Genomic DNA, 12,590 nt, shown 5'->3' on the forward strand with positions numbered 1-12,590 from the left:
AGATTGATAAGGTCGCCTTAAATTATGGCATGCTTGTGTGATTAAATTTTCTTAATGTTTAGTTGCATAATTAGAATTTTGAAGTCCCAGTGAGATTAATGGCTAATAGGGGAGGCAAGCTATTATACGGACTTAAAATTAAAGGGAATCCTGCAGGTTGAAAACTGTTTAGACTTTACTTGAATGGCATGTGACTGTGGTGGAGGCTTCTGGCCCGTTTTTCATTAGTAACAGTATCCTTTCCTTTGGTCTGTATTTAAAAGGCAGAATTGTATAATCAGAATCAGATACAGGGTTTGGAAATGAAGCTGAGTACCTATCACTGTTTTACAAACCCTGCTCATTTTATAGACTGCGAGTTGGCAGTGGTACAAAGGACATACTCTTGGTTGATTCACTTATTTCTCTGGTGGACTGTCAAACCAAGGTTTATTTGGGCACACGACTTGAAAGGTTTTACTTGTATTTTTCCCCCACTGAGGGACTTGTCCTTCACATAAACTCCCAAATTAAAACAAAACAAACCCCCCAAAATACTAGGTGGTAAAAGTCTCGTAGATGGTGCCCATACATTCCAAAACAAAACATGAGGTGAAAGGTGGGTGTTCCATAGGAGGCTCAACTGACTTTGGCCACCACCACACTTGTCTTCCAGTCATTCAGTAACGATGTTGTCTTCCTCTGGACATCCATCTCCCTAGCAGATAACCTAGGAAAGAATACGGCATTGCCATTCATTTCTTTCTGTCCACTACACCTGGCCTGTAGTGGGCACCGAGTGCCCAGGCACCCAGCCTTTCACAGTGCTGGTTTGTAGCTGTGGCAATGGCATTCTAACTAGGGCAGATATAATTAAGAATTGCCATGAAGTGAGGCAAGAAAAAGATGACTAAGTTCGAAATACTTGTCCATTTCTTTTGGCCTTGTCATCTGATTGTCATTAAGTACGCCATGATTCCTTTTACATTTTGGACATATGGTCATGGGCTTATTTTCACAACTGAAGCTGAACTTTTGAAAATTGAATCAAAGATCTTGGGATTTATTTTGGAGCAATTAAAATATTAGACCAAGAAATGGATACTGTGCATCAATCCCATGCAACATATTTCTATCAAATATTCGACAATTTGTAAGATAAACTATATGAAAATTGATGTTGTGTGTGTGAATCAGATCATCTGTTCTTAAATCATGTATCAATCAATATAAATGGCTTAGGCTTTCCATTCAACCTCTGCATTAATCTACCCAATGAAACCAATGACTGCAAGAATCTTCATGTGCAAAACATTTGCGAAAGGTGCTGCCACATCCCCATTTCACCTGTTTTTGCCATCTTGAACAGAAAAGGTCTCTTGGTCCTCTGCTGCCCAGAGAGGTCACTGAGGCCTGCAGCAGAGAACAGGGGCGGGACGTGGATGGGAACAGCCACCGGGGTCATCCCTCAACATGGAGCTTCTTCGGCTCTCAAGCACCCTCCTCAGGATCCCAAGAGAGAGCCCACTGGCGAAGTCATCGGCCCTCAGAACACAAGGCGCCCTAGAACAGTGATGGCAGACATAGTCATCCTGAGCGTACAGGCTGTTTTCAACCAGAATGTTTTAGTCTACCTGAAGTCACTTTTCTTAACGAAAGCAACTCCGGCGACACAAAACGTGTTCTGCGTAGGTCAGGAAATCTCAGTGAGCCGATGACTCATGAAGATGAAGACAGCTTGGGAGTCGAGTCCAGCTGGACCTTGCTGCAAGATTTGTCCCAAGAAGTGTCTGTAAAGAATGAAGGCAAGCAGACCAGGCAAAGCAAGTTACTCTGCTTTGTCCTCTCTGAAAGCATTTCTAGTGAGGAGGGTGCGTCCCACAGCGTTCCTCAGAGAGTACCAGCCTCAGCATTTTGTGGTGAGCAGCAAGTCGAGGGAGAGTTACCTGCTAAAGAAGTTAGCTCTCCATGGTCCCTGATAAATAGCAGGACAGAAGGAGCTGGTGGGTTGGGCTATTTTTACCACAGGCTCTCAGACCTTTATAAAGATACCAGCAGTCACCTGCTACAGGCTGGCACAGAGGTGATCCACCACGTGGGGAGCCTGTGTGACCCCCGTGGGCTCACCTCCCGTGCGACCACATTGATCAGAAGACTGCCATTTCTGAAACACTCTCCCCCGGATGCACCCCTGAAGTCACACAGGGTGTCATTGGAGTCTCATTCTTTCCCCAGAGAGGCTCAGGTTGGCAGCAGCCACAGTGAGGAGGCAGGGGCCGCTAGGCCAGCAGAGAGCATGACGTCTTTCAGAGCACCAGGCCTTCCTGCGGCCTCTGTGGCTGTGGGATCCTCGGGCTCCTGTCCAAGCTCAGTTCACCACCTAGAATACGAAGGTGCTAGAAGGACCCGTGCATTTAAGCAGACCCTTGTGCAGTTCCCAGCCCGGATGCTGAAACTTCAAGAGCACCCTTTAGAAGACTTTCTTGAGCACGTGGCTTGTTGCCTGCCAGAACTGGCAGGCAACGTGAACGAAGTCCAGGGTGTTTACTGGCTTGCTGTTGCTAACTGTGCAGAACCTGAGCCTCAGCCAGCATGTTTGCTCCTGCTTCGTTCCATGCTGTATGCTCTGGTTCTTTCGGGTAGCCCGTCTGGCCCAGTGGCCATTTTTCATGCTCTCCCTCTCTCTGGACTAGAGGAGGTTCAAATTGGCTTCGGTGGGCAGAGCATTAGATTCCTGGGCTCTGCGGAGAGTCTTCTGCTCACTGTATTTAGTTACAACAAAGCCCTCTGTCAGCAGATATGCCGTGACCTCCTGAGCGTTCTGATGCCTGAGTCTGAGGTACCTGCCTGCACCAACCATCCTTTGTTCCAGCAAGATCTGGTTCAGCTTTCTCTTGATTGGAAAGCAGAAATCTCGGATTTAGTTTTGGCAAATGGACTTCGGTTGTCAACCAGATTCCAAAATACCTTGGTCAACATGATTTACTTTCTGCACGGAAACATGAACATCAACATTCCCTCTCTGGCAGAGGTGCAGTTACTGCTCTACACGACTGTCAGAGTCAAGGGTGACCCCGGCCCAGATGAGTGCCAGTCGTTAGTCCTTCTGAGCACCCACGTTGCCCTTCTGAGGGAAGATCGAGTTTTCTATCCCCATACCCCATCTCTAAACACACCTCCTCCAGGAACACAATTTGATGTGACCAGATGCCGTGCTTTGAGCGAATTCAGGTGTGTTGTTGTTTCAGAGAAGAAGACACTGTCAACCATCGAGCTTGTCTTCTTCGCTAAGCTCCAGCCCCCACCCGACTCAAGAAGTAGGCCAACCAGGCACTTTGAAGAAGCCCAGAACATCCACTTGTTTGCCGGCACCCTGGGTCTTCAGGGCAGTCAGAATGCGGCGCCCGAGGTCTGGAAACTGACCCTCAACTCTCAGGACGAGACTCTGTGGCTCATTTCACATTTGACAAGGCTTGAGGGAGGAAACTTGTAAAAATTTTCTGCATGTTTTTGGGAGATTTTTAATAAAATAAACAATATGAGAAGTATCAAGGACTGAGAATATCTCTGTGTAGCTAATTGATTCAAAATTGGAAAAATGCAGACCTCTAAAATAGAAAATGTAAATATTCTAAATAGCTACGATGAAAGAAAAATAGGGACTAGCAGAGCACTGATAAAATCTCTTTATCACCACCTTGCATCATTTGCTTAAACCTCAGCCTTGTACATTTGGGTCTGCCTCATTATTTGTGAGGTAATTAAAGCATTTCTGGTTGTTTTTGGCTTCATGTCGCTTGTAGTATGGTGGCTTGGACTCTGTGTCTGCTGGATTCCGGCAGGCTAATTTGTGCTGCTTGAAAAAGTGCCCAGTTGGCAGTGACCTTCACTGACATCTTCCGTTTTTGTCATGATTAGGACAGCTCTGTAGCAGAGCACATTAGTAATGCATCAAGCTTTCTGGAAGGACCCAGGGATTTAAAACATGCTCCCCTCACTCTAACACATGGAATGGAGACCGCACCACAGGCCCTGCGGTGTCTTCTTCCTCAGTTAATTGCCTTTTCCTTCCTCCTCAGATTTTTTTGACTATTGCTTTCCAACCCATGTGCTTTCAGCTCATTTGTTGATTTAGTTTTGACTACCCTTCGCCCTATGCCACATGCCCCCCACATGCCAGTTCTTTCTCGATCTTTTTTCTGTCCTCGAAAGGCTCTTCATTTTCAAGTCTTTTTCTCACAGCTCCTTCATGCGATCTTATCAGCTGTATGGTCACCTCAGAAGGCCTTCAGCACTTTCTCCTGGCTGCCCTCCCTTTCTGCCTTCCGTCTCACCCTTCATCACTCATCACCTCTGACTGAGATGTTCTCTTGGCCTCCCTTCCAAGACGAGTCACGCCCATACCGGCCTCAGGTACATCTCTCTTCACAAAGTACCATCTGGTACTCAGTTGCCCTCCTCCTCTGTGAGAGGCTTGCTCTGCTGAGCTCCAGAGTCTGAGAAGGAAGGAGGTGTTTTCTTCATGGCTCCATCCTCCCTCTCCCACTAACAACCAGGATCATGTCAAGCTCATGGTAGCTACTCAGCAAATGTCGCAGGCAGTTGAACGAAGTGATTCCACAGAGCCATTTATTTTATCCCTGGCATGGACGGGCCATTCTTTGTCATAGCCCCCCTCTTCATTTCTACTCCTAATCGGTGAGAGAGTCCGTGTCAAAGCTTAGCCCATCCCGAAACTCATCGTCTCCCTTTGGGCAGGAGGTACAGACCTTCCCTCTTTCCCCATCAGAGTTAACGAGCTACTTAATGGCTTCTCTGCTCATCATTAGTTTTCCTCTAACCAGGTCAGGGGCAGTGGACAGGAAAGGGCAGGAAACTGGAGAGCATATTAGGGTACAGACACTAGCGGCTGCTGCCTTGTCTGCAGTAACCAAGTGGGGGCTTTTTGCCTTTTTGTGGCAATAGAATTCAGATGTTTTTAAGTGGAGCCTGTTTTTGTCACCCCCCCCAACCCCGTATACACACACACACACACACACACACTCTATTGCCTTATGCATGAAGGGTCTTGAATCTCTGATGAGGACATTGTTAAAATTAGTTAGCTAGTCACATTCCTGGCTGGAAGATCTTCTATTGTAGAAGAAATTTCTCAAATGAACCATAGTAGTCTTCTAATATCTTATCAATAATTTTTACCTAATTTCAATTTTTTTTGCCTTTTTCAGCAAATACTTTCTTAAAAATTGCCCCATTGAGTATTTTCTCAAATATCCTTGACCAGAAGAACAGAATTAATGCTCATGAAGAGCAAACAGAGTGAAATTTAAGATGTCAGCAGAGGGATGCTGTAGTTGGAAGGGAAACCGTACATAAACAGGACAAAAATTTTAACAAAGAGTGAAAAATATTAGGCTCGCTTGTCTTCCGTAGGTTAAAAAAAGACATAATTTTACCAGGTTTTGAGTTATGGTCTTTAATAATGTCCATGCATAGATGGAGCGTGCAGCCAATATGAGCATTGCATGAAGTCGTATAATTCATTATAAACTTCTTCAGTCTGCTTTATGATCCAGGCAGGCCACAATGAGGATTACAGTCAGATCTCACTACACCATAGAAGCAGCCTCCAGCAATTCAAATTTTACATGTCTGTTCTCTCACCAAAGCATACTTTTTACCTTGAGATCAAATATGGTCCCTGATACGAAAATTTGACTTACTATCCATGAAGTAAGTACTAAGGTTGTCCTACCTTAGGTTGTCCCTGGAGAAGCCAGGGGAGTAGTATTTGTGCCATTACCCACTGTGGCTTCAATTCTGGAGGCCTCCCTCCGTCTCCGTCTGGTGCATTCTTTAGTAGGAGTTCTGAGCCCGTGACACTCCTATAGGGAGCAGGGGTGAGCGTCTCCATATCCAGCCTAATGCGGGGTCTTCTAAGTTATAATGAATTCCTGCGTCAGGGGGAAAAAAAAGGTTCATACATACTTTGTTATGTGGCATTGCTATTGTTGTCCTGTGGGCATAAACATTTACGTTGTGGAACTTGTTAATGCATTCTAGACAACACCTCTTTGAGTACTTTGAAACGGTGATTTCATCTGAATTTGATTAAAATCCATTTTCCTCACAGCTGCCTGTTTTACAGACTTGTGGTTGGCAGGGTGAATTTATTTAGTCTTTGTTGAAAAACATTTCAAAACCGTTTGTCTTCCCTTTCTCATTACTCAAAAAAATGTAAGTGCATCCTTTGGAGAGAATACTTCTGCCTCCCTGCAGTAGTAATTACGGTAATTTTTATTTACATTCTTTTTCCTAAATGATTTCAAGTTTTGAATGAAACATAGATTAGAGCACTTTTATTAATGCTTCTTTGAAGGACAGGCAGTCTTATGGGTTAGATCAGTTTCTAGTGAGGTTATTTTGTTAATTTAGTTACATGGCCTCTAGGATGCCTCTTAGTTCTGCTTCATCATTTATGGTATCTTCTGCGATAGGTATTATATCAGTCAGTTATTGTCAGGTGACTTCCCCCCAAATTTAGTGGTATAAAAACAAAAGCTCTCATTTCTTACTGCTGGTTTGTAAGTAGGTTGAGGTGGCTTTACCGTGGGCTCCAGGTGACCTGCAGTTTAGATGGGGTTAGTCTGCTCAAGATGTCTCATTTTGAGGTCTGTGCTGAAGGGTCAGTGGCCATCCTTATGATGAAAGAAGCACAAAAGATATGGCTGTGTCATGGCTGCCAGTGTCCCATTGGTCAACACAAGTCACGCAGCCAAGTCCAAAGTCAGAGATCGACAAACACTCCGTCCACCAAGAAGCCATGGCAACACTGGACATATGCTGCTACTGTAAGGAAGAGAAAAATCGGGACCAGTAGTTCAGTCCACCATGGATATTTTATGTCTTAGGCTCTTTAAAGGAAAAATTCAGATAACTTACAGGACTTCTCCCCAAAGGAAGTATTCAGGTACTGGAGAGAACATAGGTCACAGGACCTTTCAAGTTACTTAGTTCAAGTGGCTTTCCGGTTCATTCTTTTTTGACACCTCCAGGCTGATCACTGCCTGCCTCAGAGCAGTTCGACACTGGGGACTGCTCTCATTGTTAGAGCATTCTTTCCGTAATCCTCATTGCTGGGATCTCCGTCTGCAGGGTCTGCCCATCCTTCACATTCTTCTGTAACAGAACATGTCTGTTCCACAGCCTGTTTTAACCTGACCATCCTTCAAAGAAGACCGTTCTCTCTCTCACCTCCTCTGATTTTTCTTTTTTACCTCCAACACCCTTCAGTTTCTTCGCTGTTTCTTATACAACATGATCTCCAAACCACCATCATCCAATCTCTTGTTAGGATTACACCCTTGTAATTTTTTAAAGCCTTCTTCGTAAGGAATGAAACTGACTGAGTTAGTGAGAAGGAAAGAGAGTCTAATATAAATCACTCCTCCTGCCTTTTAATATCTGGTTGAAACCTTTGGTTGCTGAAGATACAGCGGATTACAGTGATAACAATCCTAACCAACCTTTTTATTGTGGTTCACAATGTACTAAGTTCTTTCCCATACATTGCTCCTTTGAGCCCCACAGTGATTCTCCTGGGATGGGTGAATTGTCATCAATCTCCACTTCATATTTAGGAGTTTAACTAGGAAAGGATCACTTGATTGAGAATTGGAATCAAACCCAGACCTTCTTACTCCAGAACATATATTCTTTCCATAGTGCCCAAGTCACTCCCTGGTCACAGTTATTCTTGACATTGTCTGGGTACATTTTTTTTTAATTGATTTATTTTTCTCTTAGAAACGACTATGCTAGGGATGAATATTTGAAAGAATTATGAAGTTGATTTTTTTCTGATTTCTAAGTTCTTTTATTGGAATTTCTAGACATTAAAAATTATTTCTCTTTTTAGGAGTTGGGGTTTGTTTTTCCCCTCCCAAAAGAATGCCCATGGAAGTTTCCTTGCAACTTCGTTGTTCCCTTTTGTGAACCTAAGTTTCCTTTTTGCTCTTTGGATTTTTAGCTCCTATAGAAGAAAAGCTCGGATACAGTCCTAGTGTGAACGTGGCACAGATAACCTTGAATGCTAAGCATTGGTCATCTAACTGAAGCTGAAATAATATGCTCCACCGACACCTGATGGAATCCTCCCCCACTTTCCAACTTTCATTTCTCCTGGGCCTTAGAACTGAGCACAGGTTGTACCAAAACTAGGGCTCCACAAAAATCAGTGAAGATGAGGGATACTTTCATGAATAATCAGTCACATTGTAGAATTAGAAAAGAAAATACCAGGTTTTCCTTCCTGAACATCCTAAATTGTCAATATTTATGTTTGGCATAAGAGCCACTTAGCATTTTTTGCCCTGTTCTCCTTCATCATACTAGATTCATTCTCGAATCTTTTGAGAATTTCATCCATTTAATGGTGAGTTTTCCAGAGATAATGACCATTAAAGGGACCAGTCTTTCATGATCTAGAGAAAGATGGTAACGTTTTTAATAGTTTCCAGTTGAAACATTCATCAGATAACTGGTCTTTCAAACTTTGAAACAATGTTGGTGCACCTCAGATCTAGAAGGATGAAATCACCTATTCTGGTAAGAGTCGTGGATTAGACCGTTTTGGATTTAGATCCAAACCCTTTTGGATTTGCCCTAAGGCCACTAAGGGTAAATAAGATAGTCCACAAATATCTATTTCCAACAGTTTGTCATTTTCTGGTTAGTTTATCCCTAAAGATCTATAATCAAAATGAGAGGAATACTCCTTTATTTGAAAGCCCTTATTCCTGTTTCCTCATGCAAGTATTTTTAACTCCCGTCACTTTAAAATGAGATCGGGTTAGCGTTGTCTTTTCGTGGTCAGAGGATGCCTGTAGCATGTGTGGCTACATCCCTTAGCACACTCCACTCCAGCTCTGTGTACTCTGATTTCAGAGGCCATGTGGTATTAGCACAAGGTCCTCACAGCCGAGGCAGGTGTCCCCTTCTGGAGATGAACATAAACATGTCTTGACTCTCGACTTTATTCATAATCTGCACATGCTCACACAAGATCTCTGTATTCTCTGCCTCTGGGACATAAGAGGTCCTTGCTACATCATAGCTCTGATTAGAACCATCAGTGTGGCCTGTGTGGTGGAAAAGAGGAGGGAGTCAAATACCGGCTATGCTGGAAACAGAGAGAGGAGAATTGGCAATTGTGTTAAAGCTGATAAAAAGCCAGGGTTGCCTGTGTTTAAGAAGCAAACCTTGGATATTTGGCTCTAGGAGATCAGACGGCAGTCCTTAGGTCTGACCTTGTCCTAGTCAGAGCATACACTGAATTCCACCATCTGGTACGTAATTAGAGTATTTAGGGGAAATGTTGATGGCTCCCTGTAGGATTGGTCCATTCTGTGCCCTCTGTGGTACCGACATTGATCCGAGTGGATGTTAACGCCACTTCCTATTAATTTCCTTAATTTGTCCCTTTTGAAGGAGACAGCCTGAGTAGGAAGAGAAGATTCTAATCTGAATATTCAAAATGTAGCCCATGTTCCGCTTGCTTTCTTTGGCTAAGGACCCGACTATAGTGTTTCCCCAACAACGGAAAAGTAGTATAGTTGTTGACATAAGAGATGATTTCATTAAAAGCTACCAGAAAAATATTTTTTCGTATCTTATTTTAAAAGATATTTCTTATTTAGAGAAATATAACCCAAGTTATTCACTATGTACTTTTGCCTGACCTTTCATTTCTAAATAGAACCACTCCACAAGGCATGTAAAGTTCCTTGAAATGTCCCGTGTATTTATCCAGCTCTGCTGTAAGAGGTGCCTCTGTCCTGTCGTGTTTCTTCACCTCCTCATAAGATGTAATGACCAACTTCCTTTCCAAGTCTAAGCATCTTCTTTGCCACATGTAGGGAAACTGTGACTGATTCCAAAATAAATAGTTCCGTGGGAATTTAAAAGTTCCCTTAAATAATAGGATGTAAGGTGATACAGCACACGTTTACTTGTCTAGCACGAAACTCAAGATACTCAAAATATAGCTATTTTCAAATAAAAAATAAGTTTAGGAGACATTTATGTTAGTTCTCCTTCCTTTCCAGCATAAACATGGTTTAGGAGTATGTCAGGAACCTTTCGTGCCATGTCCTGAGAAGTCTACATTTCTCATAAAAGTTGACTGCAAAGTAGTTTCTAAAAATTACATTGCAGCAGTGGTTTGATGGAAACACATAGTTTTGATTTGTCTCTCTGTTCCTCTCTCCACAGATAAAGCTCAAATGTCTTCAGATCCCTAGCTTATTTTTCAGTTAATCATTTCTGCAATTGTACGTTTCTCTACACTCATTAATATTTAGCTACTCTGAAATCTTTGAGACTGAAGTAAACTGTGCCTGTGGGTAGTAACAATATTTCCAGCCCCCAATATGCTATTCAATAATGGAGAGAGAAGTATCTATCTTCTCAGCAAAGGGTGCAGTTAAACGTCACTGTCTGATCCTGTGATTGGGGCAATGGCTCTTTTTTTTTTTTTTTAAAGGGTTTTATTTATTTATTTGAGAGAGGGAGCACAAGCAAGGGGAGAGACAGAGGGAGAAGCAAGCAGGCTTCCTGCTGAGCAGGGAACCCAACAAGTGGCTCGAGCCCAGGGTCCTGGGATTATGACCTGATTTAGGCGAGTGACATAGATATTATAAGATTTAGCTGAGCGACATAAACATTACAAGATCCAGTTCTTCCCAGATAAATGGTCCCTATTTCATTCATGCACCCATTTACCCAAATTTGTAAATTATCCAACGCATGGCTTTTTTTTCTTAAAAGGATCAGCAGCTTTCCTTTCATTAGGGATTGATTTTGCGATTATAAAATTCTTAGAGAACTTTCCAGTCTTAAAATGTCTATGTAGTAACCAGACCATCAGTTTCAGTCTTATCCCACTTAGAATGTTGACTTATAAAAAGGGAAAGTGAAGTTGGCTAACTTTAGAATGTAATCCATCTGGAGTGGAAAAACCAAATCTTTGTTCAAAATTTGATGCAGCTGAGAAAAACTAAAGGTCTTAGAAACTACAGAGACTTTGCAGAAGTTATTTTATTTTGTATTCCCAGGACCTAAACTTGTGCATGGCACATGGTAAGTGCTCAGTAAGAGATACCAGTGTTTGATTGTATACCCGAAGGGTGCCTATAAGAGAAGGCACTCAGGAGGTTAAAATTAAGTCTCCCTTGCTTAGTTAATAATACATCTGGATATTTTTGGCTGCAGCTCTTCCTCAGTAAAAGTCATGGCATTTAGATAGCCATGTGTTTATTCATAGTTTTTCTTACTCAGTGCCCCATCACAAATTTCTTTTTTTATTTAAATTTTTTATTTTAATTCCAGTTAGTTAACATCCAGCATTATATTCACTGCAGGTTATAATATAGTAAGTCGACAGTTCCATACATTCCCTGGTGCTCATGATGACACGGACACTCCTGAATCCCCATCGCCTCGTTCATCTGTCCCCTACCTGCCTCCCCTCTGGTAACCATTAGATCGTTCCCTATAATTAGGAATCGGTTTCTTGCTCTTTCTGTCTGTCTGTCTCATTTTTTCCATTTGCTTATTTGTTTTGTTTCTTAAATTCCACATAGGCATGAAATCATAAGATATTTGTCTTTCTCTGACTTATTTCACTTAGCATAATATGGTCTGGCTCCATCCATGTTGTTGCAAATGGCAAGATTTTTGTTCTTTCTTATGGCTGAGTAATATTCCATTGTAGACCTACATCACGTCTTCTTTATCCATTCCTCAGTCATTGGACACTTGGCCTGCTTCCATAGCTTGGCTGTTATAAATAAGGATGCTGTAAACCCCCATCACAGTTTTCTAATCCTGCTGGAATTATCAGTTTACTTGTCAGTCTCCCTCTAACCAGAATTCCCCCGGGGCAGGACACTGTCATGCTCACAGCTGGGTTCCCGCTGTATAGAAGAGATTTGCTAAATACTGTGCCCATTTCCATAGGCATGAGACTGAAGCGCAGAGAGGGTGGGTGGGTGACTGTTAGGCTCAGATAAAGTCCTAATGCTAGAATTTGATTCTGGGTCTTCTCTTTCCACTCTCCGCGTCTTTGACATGACTTACCCGTGGGATCCCAAGTGATATTTCAGGGATGCCCATAATGGTAGAGGTTCAGGACTGAGTATTTATGCTCGATGCTATTATCCACACCTTTTTAAGAACCCATAATACATGCGATAATACATGGCCCCTCATGAATTTACCTTCCTCCTTCTTCTTTTTCTCATTCTAACCTCTTGGGACAGAGAGAGCACCTCATCAAATGAGCTGTGGCGTTAGCCTTTGGGTGTAACTGGTTGAAAGGGTGAAGTCCTCCTAAGGCTGAGTGCATGGGTTTGATTTCTCAACTAGTATCACCAGTTGTTGGCTTCAGCTCCGGACTGCAGCATTCCTCTCTGCTGAAGGCGTTCTCCCACAGCTGCCAACTTCGAGCTGCAAACTCACACACACTACAACCACTGGATTTCCCAAGTGACTGTGGCAGATTTGGTGAAGAGATTATATTCCTACTTAAAAATGTAGCTATTACATATGGC

General features: G+C 42.7%; 1 protein-coding gene across 4 annotated transcripts in view; it reads left to right on the forward strand.

Moving 5' to 3' along the window:
* Window positions 1-12,590, forward strand: part of KIF16B (kinesin family member 16B) — a 284,713-nt gene that overhangs the window by 196,857 nt on the left and 75,266 nt on the right. Inside the window, exon 24 of one of the 4 annotated variants that reach the window (XM_059406510.1) lies at window positions 3,228-3,534. The exons of 2 other annotated variants lie outside the window; for them this stretch is intronic. In XM_059406510.1, the coding sequence (XP_059262493.1) occupies window positions 3,228-3,401 (174 nt within the window). In that variant the 3' untranslated portion in view covers window positions 3,402-3,534. Of the gene's footprint in view, window positions 1-1,348; window positions 3,535-12,590 lie in introns of those variants that run through there. One more of the 4 variants, XM_059406509.1, reaches the window with a different exon arrangement.

Source organism: Mustela nigripes, chromosome 7 (assembly GCF_022355385.1).
Source record: "Mustela nigripes isolate SB6536 chromosome 7, MUSNIG.SB6536, whole genome shotgun sequence".
Lineage (NCBI taxonomy): Eukaryota > Metazoa > Chordata > Mammalia > Carnivora > Mustelidae > Mustela > Mustela nigripes.